General features: G+C 40.8%; 1 protein-coding gene across 7 annotated transcripts in view; it reads right to left on the bottom strand.

Moving 5' to 3' along the window:
- ACVR1 (activin A receptor type 1) overlaps positions 1–21774 on the bottom strand; it is a 129367-nt gene that overhangs the window by 55346 nt on the left and 52247 nt on the right. For 3 of the 7 annotated variants that reach the window (XM_045575693.1, XM_036420944.2, XM_036420946.2), the window contains exon 2: positions 19542–19799. The exons of 3 other annotated variants lie outside the window; for them this stretch is intronic. In XM_045575693.1, the coding sequence (XP_045431649.1) occupies positions 19542–19571 (30 nt within the window). In that variant the 5' untranslated portion in view covers positions 19572–19799. The remainder of the gene's footprint in view (positions 1–19541; positions 19800–21774) is intronic. One more of the 7 variants, XM_036420947.2, reaches the window with a different exon arrangement.

Here is a 21774-nt window from a genome sequence, read left to right as displayed (position 1 = left end):
AAATAGGTTAGTGTGCTATCTCACTCTTACATCTTCAAAGCAAAGAGCAAAAGCCTGCTGCTGTGTAAGCAGTTTAGAGTGGTACCTGATTCATTTTCTTAAGACCAAAATCTGAGGTTGGTAGTCTGGTTGTTCATTCTTCACACCCCCATCCTCTCTTACCAGCCTTCATTCCATTTGTTCAAAATTGTATTTCAACCTATCCCTTCTCTATTAACAAGATGAGGAAGGGGAGTAAAGGAGACATATTTATGTACCTTCCTTTTTTACTAAAAGAACATGAAATTTGAGTGAGCCCCTTTTACTGTTATTATGCCCATGCTCACATAGATCTTGTCTATAGTGAGCCTTTATTTGTAACATACAAACTACTTCATCTTGGCCCTCAGGGCCCTCCCAACCAGATTCCTCCAACACCACATCATGAACATAAACATAGCGTTGGTTCCATCTGCCTCAAATGCCCTAAGCCTGCTCTTCCACCCCTCTCCTACCCAACTGCCTCCTCCTGCATTAATAACCTAGCTCAAAGGACAAACACTTGGTGGAACACCTCTCTCTCAGCAGTGATTTCAACCCCCCAGGGGTCTAACACCACTCCGAATGAATTCATTGTCTATGTCAGTCTCCAGCACTGGACCACGTGTCTCCAAAAGGGTACATGTATCATACAAGACAACTCATTGTCTTGTGGAATTAAGATTCAAAAATATTTACCTTACAGCCCCGGCCGGGTAGATAAATTGGTTAGAGTGTTGTCCCAATACACCAAGGTTGCCGGTTCAATGCCCAGTCAGGGCACATACATGAATCAACCAATGAATATATAAGTGGAACAACAAATCAATGTCTCAATCTCTTCCTTTCTCTCTCTACAATCAATCAATACATTTTAAAGGTATTATCTTATACTAAATGTGTTCACCTAATAGAGCCACAAATAACTTGGGCCTTCATTTGGTCTCTGTCACAATTCCTGATGATAGTCTAGTATAAGAAGTACCTTTCAGAAAGAGTAGGAAATAGAATGTGAAAGTGTGGAGACTACAACCCCTTTTAAGGTTTCATTGAAGTGGAATTACAGCTTGAACTGGCTAGTTACAATAAAATAAGTCCTCCCCCAATGGGATGGGTTTTAAAACATTAAAGAAACTACAGGTTAAATACGTTATTAATCTGTAGAGAAAGGTAAGAAAATGGAAAGCTGATTTCTCCCTTCCAAGTAATTTTTCATTAATCACATTTCTAGAAAAAAAGCAGTTAACATTCAGTTGAATCTGTCATAAAGTTGTCTCCCTTCCTGGCCAGTGTGGCTCCATGGTTGAGCATTGACCCATGAACCAGGAGGTGGTGGCTAGATTCCAGGTCAGGCCACATGCTCAGGTTGTGGGATCAATCCCTGGTAGGGAGCATACAGGAGGCAGCTGACCAATGATTCTCCCTCATCATTGATGTTTCTATCATCTGTCCCTCTCCCTTCCTCTCTCTGAAATCAATAAAACATCTTTTTTAAATGTAAGAAAAAGAAGAATGCCCAATCTCAAAATAAAAAAATACGTAAAAAGTGACTTACATCCAATAAATGTTTATTATAAACAATAAACATTATTCTGAGTGACTTGAGATTTTCATTAATAAGATGTCATCACCATTAGCAGTCCCTTAAATATTTCATCTTTAATCTCTCTAAAATTTTTATTTTATGTATGTTTTAGAATAGTTTTTATTTTACATAAAACTTATAGCCAACATACATATTGAGAATGTATGCTCGATGATAGAGAAACATTGATCAGCTGCCTCCTGCACACCACCTATTGGGGATTTGTCTGCAACCAAGGTACATGCCCTTGACTGGAATTGAACCTGGGACCTTTCAGTCTGCAGCCCGATGCTCCATCTACTGAGCCAAACCAGTTAGGGCCCACCTTTCTTCTTTTCTTTCTTTCTTCCTTCCACAACTAATGAGAGACTAGTGTTTATTAGACTTTAGAAACTTAGAGTAATCTATACATATAAAAGCCTAAGTTACCAAATGACCAAACAACTGTTTCACTAGTCTCTATGATGTGCACTGACCACAAGGGGGGGTGGGCATGCGTGCACAAGGGCAGCCGCTCAATGCAGAAGTGTCCTCCTGGTGGTCAGTGCACTGACCACAGTGGGAGCGTCGCTCAGCTGATTGAGGGGCACCAGACATCGGGCTCACAGCTGGGAGCACAGGTGAGGCAGCAGGAGCCTCTCCGACCTCCAGTCAAGGCTGCAGCATGCTACCAAGCAGCGGTGGCGGAGCCAGGATGAGCGGGAGCAGCATGGAAACCCGCAGAACGACATCCCCTCAGAGGTTCCAGACTGTAAGAGGGTGCAGGCCAAGCTGAGGGACCCCACTGGTGCACGGATGCACTGAGCCTCTAGAAAGATATAAGCTTACTGTCTATGTTGGTAATCAAATAATCATCCAAAAGATTGTATAATTAAAAACTGAATTAAATGTAAAAAATTAAACATGGTTAAACATGAGTGCTAACAAAACAACTGAGAGTTCCTGAAGGGTGGAGGAACTTCCCTAGGTAGGCTATCCTACCTAATAAAGAGTAATATGCAAATTAACCATCACTCTGCTAAACCCACAGGCCACACCCACTATCCATGCCCACCAGCCAATCAGATCGAGTATACAAATTAATCCCAACCAAGATGGCTATAGCCACAGAGAGCAGGAGGGAGGCTTGAGTTTTTCCAGCCATAGAGGAAGCCAATCTTTCCACACACCCTGGCTGGCCTAGGCTTCCACTCAAGATTACAAAGTTTTAATTATAGAAGATAAATCCCAAGAAAAATGGTGCAGCTATGGAGCTAGAGAGAACAGGCTAGGGTTTCCCCCGGCAACAGAGGAAGCCAACCTTTCCACTTGCTCTGGGCAGCCTAGGCCTCCACTCCAGACTACAGAGTTTCAATTGTAGAAGGTAAATAAATTCCAGATACCAGGGCCTCCACTTGGGTTGCTGGAGGCATGGCTGGTCCGCAAACCACCACAGGCCCCTCGCCCAGGCCACCCCATGTCCCGAGGGAACCCCCACCCTGATCCAGGACACCCTTCAGGGCAAACCAGTTAGTCCCCACCCATGCACCAGGCCTCTATCCTATCTAATAAAAGAGTAATATGCAGATTGACCATCACTCCAATACACAAGATGGCTGCACCCATGTAATTAAAGATCCTGCCCCCATGTGGATACAAGATGGCCACCACAAGATGGCCAGTAGGAGAGGGCAGTTGGGAGGGACCAGGCCTGCCCTCTCAGATGCCCTCATTACACTCTCATATACCACTGTGAACTTTCACTCACTGCATTTATCATAATTAATAATTTCTTGTTCATACCTGTGTGCTTTTGGATATCTGCTTGCCTCCCTAGACTGTAAACTTGGTGGTAGCAAAATCTACCGTCTATTTTGTTCATTGCTACCAGAGCCAAGGAGATGCACATTTAATACTTGTTGAATCTAAATTTCCTCTAAATTAATTAGCTCAATTTAAGTTTAAATTCTAAAGACATAGCAATCTCTTCCAGCCCTTTCCTATGGCACACAGGCACATACACACCTGCAAAGAAGTGGTGGGATGAAGACATTCACCATCCCTCTAACATTAATCTGTAAAATTTGTTCAGGTAATAGTAAAAGTTATAAGTTAACAAGCTTCAAATTTTAAAACCAAGAATCCTTTCACTATTAAAAAAAATCTAAAAGACAATCACCATTGGCACTTTTTCCTATGACAAAGCCAAGAAAAACCCATGCCTCAAAATATCCCTTAACAGATCATAATTGTACAAGCAAAACTAAAATATTAATTTAGGCTCATAAGTATAAAACAGGAAAAAAAAAGAAAAAGAGGAAAAAAAAGGAGTTAGAAAATCAGTCCCCAAGCTAATCTACTGTTTATAGACAGAAAGCTCAAAATCTGCCAAAAATCTCTGGGGAAGAAACATCAGCATCACTTCCTGGTTGCCATTTTGCTGTGTCTGGAGTGTCTGTGCTGCTCAGTTCATTCAGCTATTACATATGGGAAAAGGGGGAAAGAATGTAGATAGCAGAATATTCTGGAATAAATGTCCTCATATTTTAATTATTAAGAAATATCAATATCCTACCATCCCAACTTTAAGCCCCAAGGATCTATTTCTAATTTTAAAATATACTAAAAAGATAATACCATCTTTAAAAGTAAAAAAAAAAAGTTAAAGTAAAAAATGTGGGTTGGCAAAAAAGAAATATTGATTGTGGAAAAAGAAAGTGGTAATAATTTCACAGTTCAGGGATGCCCTACTACAGTGGTTTACAAACATTTTGGTCTCAGAATCTTTTTATACTTTTGAAAAATACTGAGGCCCTGGGAGCTATGTCTGTCAACATTTACTCCATTAGAAAGTAAAAGGGAATTTTTAAAATAAGGTATTTCTTTTAAAATAAGAAGCATAGTAGCTTGTTTTTTATAAATAAAAAACAACTATAGGCGCCCCCCCGCCAAAAAAAAGAACAAAAAAAAAAACATACACACAATAAAGAAATAAATATACTGAAAAAAAAGTGGCACTGTTTGGCATTTTTGCAAATCTCAATAATGTTTGACTTAATAGAAAACAACTGGACTCTCATATATGATTCTACATTCAATCTGTTATAACATGTTGTATTGGCTGAAGTACATATAGCTAATCCAGCCTTGAACATATATCACTGGAAGAAGGAGGATCTCACGGAACCCCTGAGGAAGTCATGGGAGTTCCACTTGGACCACACTTTGAGAACCATCACCTTATTCTTTATTTGATTAATTCTTCTACCATACAGATACCACATGGTACATTTTAGGCTGAGTTTTACCCACTACCTGAGAAAAATGCTACTGTTCCACAGGTTTAAAAATCTCATTAGCCTCTCTAACATCAAGGAAATCAACAAAATCTATGGTCAAGGAAGAAGATATTAGATTTTTTTTTTTCAATATAGGAATAATATTTTATGGACACAACTAAATATTTTTTAAATGAGACATAAACCTGTCATAACCAAGTACTCAACTGCTCATCTCATTTAGGTTCAACCAAATCCTTATGTTCTAAGGCCAAAATCCCCAACTGAAAAAATCATAGGCTACTTACTGGGGATTACAGAATATTATCTGAAAGGTTCACAGCATGAATTTTTGTCTGCAGTATATACAATCTACGTTCTGCTCTTGGATAATCAGGCCCTATATCCCTAGTAACTAATCTTAATACTTCAGATATAGGGACCTCCTGACTCAACTACTCTTTAAGTCAGTACCAACTCTTAAGATGTCTCTGGACTACAATCTAGGGAGATAGTGTATTCCCAGGATAATTCTATAAAAACAGGCATATCACCAGGGCAGAGCAGAACTGCTTTCCAAATCCCATGGTATTTTTCAAACTCCATTTATAGATCAGTCTGATATCCAGTTAAGGAGCTAACGTTTAGCTCAATTTCTAACATGTGTGGGCTTGAGACCAAGTTTGGCATTTCTTTTGCTCATCACAATTTTACAGCTGGATAAAACCACAGATACACTCCAATACATTACCCCTACACACAAAAAATCACAAAGCATTTTGATATTGGTCACAAAGTAATCCAGAGCATAATGCACGTTTATTGTCAATTCTTAGTACTCATATTAAGCAATTTAATTAATAATTCATTTATGGCAAAAAATAAATGCTATTTCTAAAACTTATACTTATGAATAGCATACAGTTTTTATCCATAATATTGCAGATGAAGGGAACGTTATAAGATAAACCCTATGATTTTTCACCTCTTCCTAAAATTCTACCAAATATTCATTTGTCAGGGCTGGTGACCTAAACTCATTTGGTTTGTCCATTGGTTCAAGATATAATTTACTTATTAAGTACCTACTCGTACGATAAAGACTTTCTTGATACTCTTAATTCAGCATCTAACAACCTCTGAGTTAGAATGACTTGAAGGACAGGTTGTACATTCACCCTCCATGCTTTGAATGACACTATCCAGCTGAGTCCCTCACCTCTAGTGGGGCTTATCACTGTTCTTACAGGACAGTTTTTCTTTTTCTTTTTTCTTTTTTTAATATATTTTATTGATTTTTAACAGAGAGGAAGGGAGAGGGATAGAGAGCTAGAAACATCGATGAGAGAGAAACATCAACCAGCTGCCTCCTGCACACCCCCTACCGGGATGTGCCTGCAACCAAGGTACATGCCCTTGACCGGAATCGAACCTGGGACCTTCTAGTCCGCAGGCCGACGCTCTATCCACTGAGCCAAACCAGTTTCGGCTAGAAAACAATCTTTAATCAAGGTTATTTAGGTCATTTTTCAATCATGACCTCTTTCCATCTCTCTAAATTCAAAATTAGTTTTTTTATACTCTGTAAACTCAGGAGTTTTCCCTCTGCCCCTGAAGAAAGAAAAAAGATCTTGGTGTGGAGAAAAAAAATAAACCACCTTGACAATACAGCATTTCTATATCACATCCCCCAACCCCACATTTCAGTTCTCTTAGAACTCACATCTCAAAATAAAAACAGAAATTAGTGTACATCAGGCACTAGAACAAAGTTAGACCCAGTAAGACAAATTCTAGACATGAAACTTTGGGGGAAGGTATACTTACAATAACTACCTCCAAGTGGGACAAAAATCAGCCATTGTGTGAGAACAGTTATGCCTCTTCTATGCTCAAAAAGCAGAGAGAGAGAGACCAAGGGCAGCTTGCCCCAAACTACCTGGGCCTTCCCAGGGGTGAAAATGACATGGGCTGTCAGTTATAGCTGCAAAGAAAGGCTAAACCGAAGCCATCATACCATATAAGTTAAGTCAGGGTCTTTTCTCCAGTTCACAAATGACCTGTGAAATATTTTTAACACCACACTCTGTCTGAACTGGTGATGTGTAAGTTGCCAGGGCTCGGTTTTATATAGACTTCACTGCTGCTGGAGGGTTCTGGTGGGTGTTACTTTCAGAATATTAGCATGTAATTTGATCTTTGGTGATAGATGAATACAAATAGCTTCCCAGACAAGTCCTATAGAACTGAAATCCAGCCCCTGGGTCGGTTCATCCTGTAGTTAGAAGAACTAATTACGGATTATTTCAGGGGTGGGGGAACGTTTTGACTGAGTTACACTGCAAACATCCCAGCTGTGACAAGACATGGTTTGGAAAGGAGAGGGAAGACTGATTTTATCTGTGAAGGGCTGGGAGAAGACCAGGCTTAACTGAATAAAAGCAAGTGAACGATTTAAGGCTACCATGTAAGAAACAATAAATCTCCAGTAAATTTACTTTAATTGTCTACCGAATGAAACTGACTTTACTACACTACCAGATACATAGATATTAACGACACTAAGCTTCCGAGATTCCAACGTTTTGGTCACCCACTCCATGCCTTACTGGTATCTCAAGGCGTGTTTTATTTCGACACACTTGACTACATGGAAACTATCCATCGTGTTCCACTTCATGCCCTCTGTATCAAATAGCCATGGCTCTCCTGCTTTGTTTCAACTGATAGGACCCCATCATCTCCCAGCTGTTTGGTGATATTCTCCTTGGCAGCTCAGGGCTCACTCCTTGCCCTCCAGTTTTCAAACTGTGGCTGGAACCATGTTTTTTAACCTACTGATAGGAAGAAGCCTGTTATCCTCCATGCCCTCCTTACCGCCCCCCCCCCCCACACACACACACATACAAAACTCTCAGACATGTATCTATTGAGTCCTTTAAAATCCCACTTCCTCAAAGTCCTCAGAATCGGTCACAATCCACTAGCTCCTTTCTAAGTATGCCTCAACTTTCCCTTTCACCAAACAGTGCAGACTTTTCTAGTCCTCCCATTACCAGACATGGCGTTTCAGGCACTGGCCATCCGACACAACTGTCCCAATTCTAAGGCTACTATGATTAACCTACCGGAATTTGAAGGGGGTAAATGGGAAAGGGGCATCAGCTCCAGGGAAGTATATTTCTTTTCTCTCCTTTTCTCTCTCTCTCTTCCCCCAAAACCCACTCTCCCTCTCTTTTTTTTTCTTTTTTCTTCCCCACTCCCCCCCTTTAATAGGAGACATATTTCTGTGGAGGTGAGAAAAGCACCCTTTTTCCACCAGCCTAGCCAGGGCCTTCCTTCCCATCCACACTCCACCTCCCCAGCCTCACCCCTGCATTCTTCACAGCACTTACCGCCTGTGAAACTTGTTGTTTGTTGGTTGATTTTGATGGTGTTTCCCCACCACTTTCCTCCACGCACCAAAATTTAAGCAGCACGGAAGTAAAAGCTCAGCCTTGCTCATGGCTCTATACCCAGGCCTGGCACTTACTAGGCACTCAATGTAAATTAAAACGCATGCGTCTTAACTTCTCAGTCTATGCTACACTTTGGTTTGGGTAGAAAGAGGAAGGTAAGGTTTACGGAATTGTGTGCAGCCTGGCAAGGAAAATTAGCTGGGGGGTGGGAGGAGAAGGAGGTTGCTCCATCTCCTCAATTTAATCTAGAAGCAACCAGGTATTTGAGATAAATTAAAAGATACCATTTGTAACTTGGATTTCAGTTTTCAAGGGTGTCATCCAAGAGAGGCAGCCAAACAAAAAGACGGCTGGCAGGCTCCGGGCAGAGCAGACAACTCCCTGGTGGACAATATCCCATTTGGAAAGGGCTCCTTGGATCTCCAGTTGCAGACACCAGCTGATCCGCCCAGAGCCATCCCCAGTGACCTCTGAGACAGCTTCTGTAGCTTGAAAATATATCTCCTACAAGTCAGAAATTGACACATTATCTCCCCACCCCTGTCTTCTAACAGTTATTGACGTTATTTGGAAAGCCATACTTCCATGCCTATTAATAACCTTCAGAAAGAACCCCGAGGAAGTGTCAAGAGAAAAATAGACTGGCTGATGGGAGCCAAAGACTCAATCAGAGGCTACCACTAGCAATTAATACATTTGAAGAAAAAGAAAGTTATAACATCTCTGTATCACATGTTAGGTATTCAGGAGACTTCAAACAAAATACTTAGCCAATGAATTCAAAGAATGCTAAGTCAAGAAGACTACCCATTGTCTTTACAGAAAGGAACTCTTGTGAAGACCCTTTATCTATCTAAACAGAGCAGCACTAGCAACGATGCCAGGGATTTATGCCTACCAAGCTACCTTTAAATCTTTATGCTTATTTACTCCTTTATAAAGCTTCTCCAGGTGGCATCTTTTTTAAAAAAAATTTAAATATATTTTTATTGATTTCAGAGAGGAAGGGAGAGAGGGAGAGGAAAAAGGGGGGGAGAGAAAGAGAGAGAGAGAGAGAGAGAGAGAGAGAGAGAGAGAGAGAGAGAGAGATATCAATGATGAGAGAGAATCATTGATTGGCTGCCTACTGTACACACCACACTGGAGATCGAGCCTATAGCCTAGGCATGTGCCCCTGACTGGAATCGAACCCGGGATCCTTCAGTCCACAGGTCAACGCTCTATCCACTGAGCCAAACCAGCTAGGATTCTACGTGGCATCTTAAATAGCATCCAAATCAATCTACTCTAACATCATGGAATAACAAATTAACATTAATCCTTAAAAAGACTTTTTTTAAAATTTATCTTTATTATCGAAAGTATTATTGATGTCTGCTTTGTTTTGTTTTTTTCTTGTTGTTGTTGTTTTCCCCCATGGACCCTCTCCTCCCCTCTCCTCCCTGATTCCACAGTCTGTTCATGGTTCTATGTCTCTAGATCTATTTTGTTCATCAGTTTATTTCGTTCATTAGATTCCACATATGTGTGAGACCATGTGATACTTGTCTTTCTTTGACTGCCTCATTTCGCTTAGCACAATGCTCTCCAGATCCAGTAGCAAATGGTAAGAGGAACTCTTAAACCATGGTCTTTCTCCTCTCCCGTCTAGAATGTGATTAATGGATTTCTCTCACAGCTTAGCTTAAAATATGTTTTTGCCAGTTGAGCACTAAAGCAGAATCAGATAATTGTGGTATGACTCAACAAACGCACAGCTGTTCATTTAAATATATCCATCGAAAGTATAAATACAATTGTGAGAAAGAAAATGAGCCATGTACATGGGGCCAGTGCAGAGATGAACAAGCTAGCATCCAAGTGACCACGACAGAAAACAAGGAGGAGGTGGGGAGATGAGGTGGGGGCAGTTCCACGCAGGGGTAGAAAGAGACCAGAAAACTGATGTGACCTAATACCACCCATCCCAACCCAAACACTAAATAACGATGACAAGGCATTTGTTATAATAAAAGGAAATGTGCTCTACTAAGTGGGGAGAAAGAAACAAATTTAGGAAATAGATGATGCTCCCAAGAGGCAGATATCTTAGAGGGTAGAACTGATGAATCTGATCTGTTATTAAAAACACAAGCAGCCTTGGCTAGTTTGGCTCAATAGAGCACAGGCCCACAAACTGAAGGGTTGTGGGTTCAATTCTCCATCAAGGGCACATATCTCAGTTGCAGATTCAGCCCCAGTCAGGGCACATGCAAGATGCCACTAATCGATGTCTCTCACATTCTCACATTGATGTCTGCCTCTCTCTCCTCTCCTTTCCTCTCCTCTCCTCCCCTCCCGCCCCTCTCCTCTCCTCCCTCTCCTTTCCTCTCCTTCTCTCTTCTCTTCTCTTCTCTTCTCTTCTCTTCTCTTCTCTTCTCTTCTCTTCTCTTCTCTTCTCTTCTCTTCTCTTCTCTTCTCTTCTCTCTCTCTCCCTCCCTTCCTCCCCCTCTCCCCCCTCCTCCCTAAAAAAATAAAAATAAACAAATCCTCAAGTGAGGATTAATTAAAAATCTAAAACTAAACAAAGTCCCGAGGCAGAGGACAACAGAAAGAGAAGTATTTTCACCTCAGTCCTCTCTCCACCATCTTCGAACTCAGGGATTATGAAATCATGAGAATCCCTCCAATAGTTGCAAAGCTAATCACTGAAACATACCACCCTGTACCAGGCAACCCTTTTAGAGTTGTGAGAGTAACAGTTTAGCATGAAGAAGAGGAAACCAAAGAGAAGACAGAGAGTGTGAGGAGGAGCGGGGGAGCACTGAGGAAGAAGAGTGGCCAGGCCGGCACTCTGGTCCCCACCTGCCTTCTCTGCAGGGACCGCCGGAGGCCCTGTCAGTACAGGAGAAGCAGAGGCACTGAAGAGACTCGGTAATTCTCTTCTTTTAAAATGGAATTCAAAATAATAACAAATAAAAAGAACATTTAATTCATGGTGACAGTCTCCAAGCTTTCCCTGACCATCAAAAATTAAGATCTTCCCCCAAAATAACCTCTCTGATAGGGGTTGGGAGGAAAGGGACTTAAGTTCATGCTTAGCCTGACTACTCAGTCTTCCTCCATGAAGACCATTCACATCCTCCACATTTACAGGCCAATCTGTCCTATATTATTATGAGCAACAACTATTTCAACAACCACCACCTCCTCAGCCCCAAGTCCTCCCATATCTCTCTCCATCCTTTCACAGAAAACTTTCTAGAAAGAGCAATCTACACATCTCCCTCATGTTCTCCCTCTACTCCTCTCCATCACTGAAACACCTCCTGCTAAGGCTCTAGTTCACTGTAGACTTCACCTTATCCTTCACATTTATAAGGAGCTTCCTCAGCACTGGTTCCCAAGCCTCATGCCCAGAGATTTTGATGCGATTGATCTGGATGAGGCCTAGGAACGCCCCAGCATGAGAGATCTCACTTGTCCCGCTCTGCAGGATGGCGGTGCTGATAACCGCCTCGTCCCCGGGTTCTCCCCTGGCTGGGATTCAGTGGCCCCGCTCTCTCTGTGGTATCTACTTTTAGGTAGGGTTTGGATCTTCTCGATGTCCTTGGATGGCAGTTTCCTCTTTGGCCAATCACCCCTTAAACCTTGTTCTCACTCAAGATGTCACCACAGTGTTTTAGCTTCAGTGTCACCAAAGTAAGACCAAACAAGCAGGTTAGGTTGTAAGGCTCTCATTTACCCAGGATAAATTTCCTGCCTCCCGGTCTACTCCTTCCTTATGGACATCTTTCCCTACTGTTTTTTAAATGTTTTTCTCCAGATATTTTGAATAAAAATAGAAACAGAGATAAAAGTATAACAAACCCTATTTTTGACCTCCCAGTTTCAAAAATAAACAACATCCTACCACCCAGTTTCAAAAATGAGTATTCTTATTTTCTCTATTCTGCCCATTCTCTCCTGGGGTATTTTAACAAGAACCCCCAATGTCACATCATCTCATCCACAAAGTCTCTAACAAATAAGGATTTTTTCCCTAAACATCAATATAAAAACAATATGTCACCTAACAAAATTGCAAGTATTCCTCCTCCAAATATCACCTAAAAGCTGATCAGCATTATAATTTGCCTAATTTTCAACAACCATATACACCCCCAAAAATAAAAAAAATAAATGTGGGAGGATGGGATAGCCTACCAGAGCAAAATTATTTTTATTGCTTTTCAGATATCACAAGTAGCACTGTGGTGGCAGCCCTGTGGCCATGTTGAGAATACTGTGTGTATCCCATGGAAGAAAGCAAATGAGTAACTAAGACTTACTCGAAGCCTGTCATCCCCTGCTGTTCTGGAGAAGCAGAATTCTGTGTGGAATTAAGGAGATACAGATGTAATACAAAAAAAGGGTAAATGAGAGCCTTACAAGCTGAATTGGAATTGGAAGTTTTAATCCTCTCTCATTAAAGAGGCCTAGAAACAATGATCTACCCAGCAGCAAACACTCCTGGTGTCCAAATTGTAATGTAAAAATACTATTTCTTACTAAAAGAAATGGTATTGGCCCAGCCGGTGTGGCTCAGTGGTTGGGCTATGAACCAGGAGGTCACGGTTTGACTCTCAGTCAGGACACATGCTGGGTTATGAACTTGCTCCCTAGTGTGGGGTGTGCAGGAGTCAATCGGTCAATGATTCTTTCATCATTGTTGTTTCTATCTCTCTCTACCCCTCCCTTCCTCTCTGAAATCAATAAAATAAAATGTATTGGACTATGAGGTTGCAATCACTGAATCCAGCCAGTGGGAACACAGAGATAGAATGATTAGGTGCTTCAACAAACTGTGAAGAAAGGAAGGGAATAGAAAAGGAACCTGAGCCGGGACCGGTTTGGCTCAATGGATAGAGCGTTGGCTTGGGGACTGAAGGGACCCGGGTTCGATTCCGGTCAAGGGCATGTACCTTGGTTGCGGGCATATCCCCAGTAGGGGGTGTGCAAGAGGCAGCTGATCGATGACTCTCTCTCATCGATGTTTCTAACTCTCTATCTCCCTCCCTTCCTCTCTGTATAAAATCAATAAAAAATATATTTAAAAAAATAATAATAATAATAATAATAAATAAAATTAAATTAAAAAAAAAAGAAGAGGAACCTGAGGTTTAAGAGACTTAAAGACATAAAAAGATGGGCAAGACTAAACTATAGTAGCTAGATATATGCATGAGAGTAATAAAACCATAGAGAAAGGCCAGGAAGCGGTTATTATGGAAATTAGGAAAGTGGATACTAATCAGGGGGAGAGAGACTATGAATGGCATAGAATATGTCAATGGACTGGGGAAGCTGCTAGCATTCTGTCTCTTGACCTGCCTGGTAGTCACAAAAATACTCACCCTACTATCATTTCACTATGCTACATACGCTTTGTGTGGATATCTGTATGTGAGTTTTATTTTACAAGAAAAATAGAAAAGGAGAACAAAGCTGTTGTCTTAAAAAGGTACAGATTAACACATACAACATACACACACACACACATGATAAGGAAATAATAGCATTCCATATCATGAACAAATGCAAACATTTGACAGATCTGTGTTACAAATAAGTTTATGTAATAAATTCCTGAAATATCATTTTTTTCTTTCAAATAGAAAAGTTGTTTTTTCAAGTTCCAAGTTTACTAATTTTTAAAAAAGAAATAGGCATCAGTCATAATCAGAAGTCAAAATAAACATAACACAACATCATATGATACAATGGTCCTCCCTCCCACTTACTTCAATTATGTAAGTTTCCTGGGTCAAAGAGTCCAAATAATTTTCCCAAAACACTGTACACCGTTATCAGCAAATAAGAAAAATTAACATCATAAAAATGTGAACCCTTTCTCACAAAGTACTTCCACACATTTTACCCTATCCCAATAATAATATTACTAGGTTTTAGAGAGGAGGGAGTGATGACTAGGTATATTTATTTAAAGTGAATATGATTTTTTTAAACATACATACACAAATAAATATGAAAATTCTATAGAATGGAACTACCCCTATCAAAAAGAAAAAATCAGCCGAAACCGGTTTGGCTCAGTGGTAGAGCATCGGTCTGTGGACTGAAAGGTCCCAGGTTTGATTCCGGTCAAGGGCATGTACATTGGTTGCGGGCACATCCCCGGTAGGGGGTGTGCAAGAGGCAGCTGGTCGATGTTTCTCTCATCGACATTTCTAGCTCTCTATCCCTCTCCTCCTCTCTGTAAAAAATCAATAAAATATATTTTTTTTAAAAAGAAAGAAAAAATCATATTAAGCTCCAAGAATAAAAAATAAAAAAAAACATAACAAACAACACAAACTGTGATCCTAGTATACGCATAGGCATAGAGATCAATGAAAGTAAATGGATATCCCAGAAATAGACCAAAATGTGTTTGGGAATTTATAATTCAAAAAGAAACCAAAGGAGAAAAGTTGGGACTATTCAGTAAAATCAGTTTGATCAGCCCATGACAGACTGCTAATTTTCTACTAGAATTCCCTCCATTTTTTTTCTTGGGCCCACGCTGACCAGCAGAGTCTGCATGCCCCACCCTCCCTGGCAGCCAGAAGTGCCCACATGACTTAAGTTCTCACCAACAGCAATAGAAGTGATGTGCGCAACTTCTGATCACTTGACCCGGACTTTCTCCTCTGTCCTTCGCACTGAGGGAACCCAGATACGATGGCAAGCCAGCTATGACCATACAGATAACGGCAGTGACAATTACAGGGACCTAGGAACATGGGATGTTCTGCTGACCTGCTTTGCTACTGCTGGGACTATTAAATGAGGAAAAACTCAACATTCATGTTCTTTGAACCATAGTACATTTTAGTCCTTTGGTTACAGCAGCTCAGCCCTCCCTTAATTATTAGAGCACCTGGAGAAAAATTGTTGCATTCATACCTAACATTCCAAATGGATCAAAGAATTAAAACTAAAATATAAACACACACCAAAAACACATGACACTATAAGGAACCATAAGATAGGTTTTTAACTCTAGGAATGGAAAAGGTCTTTTAACTGTGATTCAAAATCCCGAAGCCACAAAAAGTTTGATTATATATTTATCTCTATAAGTCTTGTTGAACTTCTTTTATTGATTATCTCTTCTACTTAGCTCTATGGAACAAGAATTGGGATCTGTTTTCTTTACTACTGTATAGCCTGCTGCCTAGAACAAGTACCATCCGAGGTATTCAATAAATACTTGTTAAATGAATAAATTGGTAAACCTAAGGATACAAAAATTTAAGTAATCTGCAGAGCAAAATAATTTTTATACAAATTACCAAATATAAATGTCATATATTACAAGGAGAATAAAAGGCGTGACACTCATTTTATTAATACATAGGAGCTCCCATGAACAGATAAGAAGATTAACGACCCAATAGGAAAATAGACAAAGGACACAAACATAAAGGAAATAGAACAGGAAATAAAAATCGAGTTCAACTTATGAAAAGATATTCTATGTCGACCAAAATAAGAAAAACGCAAATCAAAACTACCTTAAACTGTCATTTTTCACCTCTCCATTTGGCAAAGAAAAGAAAAAAACCTACCAGTTTGACAACCGTACTGTGACCGGCCCGGGTGTGAGGAAGCAGTGTTCTCATCCACTGCTGGTGAAATCTGAAACTTTGCAAGCTCTATGGCTAGAGCAACTTGGCAATAAATTTCTACCAAAATTAAAATGTTCGTACCCTTTGACCTGTCAATTCCACCACTAGAAATGGATCCTACAGATATGCCCATAAATGTGTTTGAAATGATATATGTACAAGGTTATTCCCTACAGACTTGTTAATGAAAATAAAACTGAAAACGACCTATATGGCCATCAATATAGTACTGGTTAAGTAAATCACAGTGCAGCTCTAGCCAGTTTGCATCAGTGGATAAAGTGTCAGCCCTCAGACTAAGCACATGTGTCAAACACAAGGCCCTCGGGCCAAATCCGTCCCGCCAGGCCTTGCAATGTGGCCCGCACCACGCTGTCATCACTGCACTCCGCTGCGTTTCCATCACAATGACAGTTTATGACTGTTCAGTAAACCATTCGGCCCGCGATTTAGGCTGGATTTTAGATTTTGGCCCCTTCTCTGATTGAGTTCGACACCCCTAGACTAAAGGGTCCTAGGTTTGATTCTGGTCAAGGGCATGTAACTCGGTTGCAAGCTCAGTCACTGGCCCGGGGCAGGGTGCATGTGGGCGGTAACCAATCAATGTGTCTCTTTCACATTGATGTTTCTCTTTCTCTTTCTCTCTGTCTCTCTCTCTCTGTCTCTCTCACACTCTCTGTAAAACTCAATGGAAAAATATCCTTAGGTGAAGATTAACATAAATAAATCAGTGCATCCACACAGTGGAATACTAGACATCCATATAAAAAGAATGCAGTATTAATTAGGAATAACTTCCAAGAAATAATATTTCAATGGAAAAAAAAAAGTTACAAAACAATCATTACTATTTGTGTTTAGAAAAATGGCAATAATCTATAGGTTACATACTGGTATATGACGTATGATCTGAAATCTCTGCAAGAATGCACAAGAAACTGGTAACAGTGGCTGCCTCTAGGAAAGATAACTGGACACTTGGGAGACTTATATTTTACTCCTGTCCCTTTCTAATCTTATAAAGATTGATTATATTACTTTCCTAAAAATAAATATTTTATAAAATAGCAAACAACACAAATATTCATTCCCAGCCCGATATCTGAAAACTTCTCTGGTGAGTCCAATCATCAATTACTCCATGAAACTACTAAGCTGAACAATTTTAACCCCGCTTCATAATTAAGAATCAAAGTGTTAATTGCAATTAACTACCACCATCATCTCCTCCCTCAAATAAGCATACATACAAAATATAAGTCAGTTTCTTAATTCCATCCCTTTTATTCATTACTTCCTCTTAAAACTACTTCAACCTCATGCCACCTTAAATGGGCATGAAAATATCTCAAACGCTCCAAAGATGGTAGCCAAAACTAACAACTAGGCTAATATATTAATGCAGCCCAGTGCCAAAAACTTCCTTCCAGATTCCTGAGATGAAAATTTGACATAAGTTACACCCCAGCAACAGCCCCAAAGCTGTGTAACATCTGCCTTAGGAAATAAAAGCTCACATTCTTAATGACTAAAAGGCCAATGTCAACAGTCATGACTTTTGTTTTTTCCTTAATGTGAGGTTTCCCCCCACTGATATCCCCCTTTAAATTACAGGCTAACGTCTCACTGGAGGACTGGTTATTATTATGTTACAGCCATATGAAAAGCACTGAGCAGTCATTACTTAGACTGAGGCTCTGCTGAAAAGAAAAAAATTCTCCTTAAAAGGGAAAATACTCACAACATATGAAATAGAAGGAAAAACCAAGTCATAAAACCAAATGTACAGTCACCATCGATTTTTTAACATAATTAATATGCCTAGTTTGTTTGTAGAGGAAAGGATCTGTATGTGAAAATGTGTCTTCAAAAGTATTGGCTACTGGTAAAAGAGAGAAGGAATGGAGAAAATTATATATATGTAAGTATAAGCGCGCGCACACACACACACACACACACACACATATATACACACACACTAGTGGCCAGGTGCACGGAATTCATGCATGGGGGGTGGGGAGGTTTCCTTCAGCCCAGCCTACACCCTCTCCAATATGGGACCCCTCAGGGGATGTCTGACTGCCAGTTTAGGCAGTTGGACATCCCTCTCACAATCTGGGACCACTGGCTCCTAACAACTCACCTGCCTACCTACCTGATCACCCCTAACCACTCTGTCTCTCGGCCTGCTCACCCCCAACTGCCCCCCCCCACCCGGATAGCCTACTCACCCCCAACTGCCACCCCCTGCAGACCTGACCACCACAACTACCTCCCCTGCGGACCTGTTCACCCCCAACTGCCCTCCCCACCTGCCTGCTTGCCCCCAACTGCCCCCCCTGCTGGTCTGCTCACTCCCAACTGCCCTCCCCTCCGGCCTGATCACTCCTTAACCGCCTCTGCCTTGGCCGCGCCACCATGGCTTTGTCTAGGACATCCAGAAGGTCCCCCGGAAGGTCTCCCAATCTGATTAGCATATTACCCTCTTATTAGTATAAATGCCTGTACTTTATACTATTTTGTGACATTTGAAATTAAATCAAAAAACAAACTTTTATATAAAGAACAAGGTTTTTTAAAATAATGAGTTAGACTTCCCTTAAAAAGAAAGCACTTGACAGCTACTACAAGTCCTTCCCCAAAAATGACAAACTAAGGAGGCTGCACAGAGCAAACCTGAGTTCCTTGCTTCTGTCTACACAAGTTCAAATCATATCTGAGCAATCCCAACATTTAACCCCGAGAGACACACACACACCAACATTTAGCATGGAAGGCCTCTTCTCAGAAACAATTTGACTCTAGTCTAAAGCATGTATTTGTATCACCTCCAGAGCTTAACACAACCTGAACAGCATTTCATCCCAATGGTAAGACTTCTGTCCATAGATTTCAAAAGACTCCACAGGGATCATATTATAATATTAACATGTGGTCCGGGAAAAGGTAAAAGTATGGAGACAACATGAAGATCAGTGGTTGCCAAGGGCTGGGGTGCGGACTGGGAAATAGGTGGAGCACATAGAGTTTTCAAGGCACTGAAACGATTCTGTATGATACACTAATGGTGGAAACAAGCCATTATACACTTGCCCAAACCCATAGAATGTACACTACCCAGAGCAAACCCTAATATAAACTATGGGCTTTGGGTGATGATGTATCAGTGTCAATGCCAATGTAGGTTCATCTGTTGTAACTGATGCACCGTTCTGAGGTGGGCATTAATTGTGGGAGAGGTTGTGCATATATTAGGACAGGGTATATGAGAACTCTCTATACTTTTTGCTCAATTTTGCTATGAACCTAAAACTACAGTAAAACATAAAAGAGCAGGGGAGGGGAGAAGAGTGGCCCTGTAAGGTGAAAGGAATGGCAGAAGCATGTACATGGAGGGAAATGTTGGTAGTAGTTGAACAACTTGGCCAAAGTTGAAGAATAACTGTGCGGCTCCATTGGGAAAAACAAAAAGCCTACCTTCAAGGCAATGCAAGAACTAAGGCTGATTTCAAACTTTCTTATAATAGATTCATATAAACTGACGAAATGATCATTGCGGCTAAGAAATTACCGTGTCGATTTGATCTCTGCCAAAGAGCATTAAAAGAGGTGATTTGTTGAAATGGCTCTGAGAGCTCCCGGGAAAGCTGACGCAGCTACCTTAGAGCTGGTTCCAGGTCATATCTTCCCGCCGTCCTTCAAGCGCTGTGCTCCTGTTCAGAGCTCCGCTCATTAGTTCACCAGGGACGTGAGGAGGGAAACTCCGGGAATAATGAGAAATCCCCAGGAGCTCCGATGCGACGCTCACGATGCTCACAAGCGACTCGGGCTGCAGAGGGAAAGAAGAAAGAAAAAACAGTCTACACAAAAGAAAACTCTGCCATTGGGAATATACTGGCTAAAGGAAGTGCATACTTGATGAGCCTCTCCATTGGAACCACAAAACTAAAGCTGATTTACAGTTAAAGCGAGCATGAGGAGGGATTGAGAAACACTGGCACGCAGCATGTGAGGTCACAGACCCATACTGCTCCCAAACAATTTGCCACATGACGCAAAACCAAGTCAGACCTGCAGCTGGTAAATTTCAAGATCGAGTTCTTTTAAATCCCACATTATCATTACAAAACAAACAAATAAAACCCAGGGCTTTGCATATATTCACTGTTCTATGGAGTTGGTCTGAAAATATAAAGTTCAGGCAGTGCAGAGAATGCAGGGTAGGTCTTTTCTGGACACCCGGCCACTTGAGAGGCACCCCATGTACCCGAGCAGCTAGTTTCTTGTTGTCCGCCCACAAACAATCTGGTTTTGGTCCATTTTCAAGCACCATTCTCAGTTGCTGCTAGATCTAGTTCAAAGGCTCCTAAAACAATGATGGAAAAGGAGCACCCAGCGGAAGGGAAGGGGGCTCCAGATAACTAACCAAAAACAAAAAGCTTCCCAAGCTCCCTTTTCCTTTAGGAAGACTTTCAAAACATCAACATTTGCCAAAGGAAGAGGAAATTTTTATTAGAACCAAATTTTCCCATTCGGAACAGTTAAGTGACACAAAACACTGAAAAAACTTACTTCTTTCGGAAAACAGCGTTGTTGGTTTTTTTGGTTTTTTTTTAACCTCAAGGAACATGTTGCCAAGAAAAATTTCACGTAAATACATCCAAGCACAAAACAAGCCCAAAACACGGCATTCCTCAATAATTATTTGAAAGGAAAATCACATCAACCTTGAAATCCAAGGAAATACTTTTACAAATAATGTCAAACCTGTCCTCGCTTCGGTTTAAATTGAAGGTCACAATCATTTTGATTTTAAAATGGTAAGGTGCACTAAAAATGAGACACACACCTCCCTACCCCCCCCCCCCACCTCCATTGAAAGATCAACCAGAAATGTGACATTTTCTACAATCACTTAGTGAAGTTAAAGAGTAAAAATTCATTTGCAGAATGGACATCCTTAAAAACAAATTCATCAGCGAAGCAGCCTTCACAAACCTTGAGTTTCAGAACAAACTGTTGAAATCCTGGTATTTTCCAAGACGCTGGGCCAGGGAAATTTGGCAGGTTCACACTGAAGTTGCTTTTCCCGTTGCCAAACACCAACTGAAAGTTAGGAGAGGACCAGTGCTAAGTGGCCCTGCCCAGGGCCCTCCAGGTCTAATTTATAGGTACGTACTGTTAAGGAGCAGGTAGAGATAAGCAAGAAAACAAGAAAATTTTCTGATTCTGTTTTTAAAACCCAGAGACGGGCTTTTTATAAAATTACAATGGTCCGTCTACTACCCTAACCCTTCCACCTTCTCATTCTTCAAAACTATGTCCAGGTTCTCCTGCTTCTTCTATTCAGCCCTCTCTAATGATTCTTTTACTTTCCAGATCTTTCCACTCTAATTTCTCTGGTATTATAGCCTATATGACTCAACCTGGCATTTAATCCTCTGCCTTGACCTGAGTTTATCTCAATTTATCTAAGTTATACTAGATGAGGGTCACAGATTCTTCTGCTGCTGTATTCTTCTTTTTCCATAGAACCTAGCATCTAGCATATATTTAAAAGTTATTGGATAAAAATCATGTCTCCAAATTAAACATAATTTTATATCTGTTTTAAAATTCATCAGCTCTCACTCCATGAATTGAAGTCAAAACCATGGTGTCCTGCAAGGAAGAACTCAGCTTGATAAAGTGGGAGCTCAAGTTTAGAGGAAATTCTGGACACTTAACTCTTCAAACGTCCTCCTGAGAACCAATCTCCCCAAAATACCTTTGATGCCAATAAGCTAGCTTGGCAGAGCCTGAAA

Source organism: Pipistrellus kuhlii, unplaced genomic scaffold (genome assembly GCF_014108245.1).
Source record: "Pipistrellus kuhlii isolate mPipKuh1 unplaced genomic scaffold, mPipKuh1.p scaffold_m20_p_7, whole genome shotgun sequence".
In the NCBI taxonomy this organism is placed as follows: domain Eukaryota; kingdom Metazoa; phylum Chordata; class Mammalia; order Chiroptera; family Vespertilionidae; genus Pipistrellus; species Pipistrellus kuhlii.
This window is presented reverse-complemented; position numbering and strand designations above follow the sequence as displayed.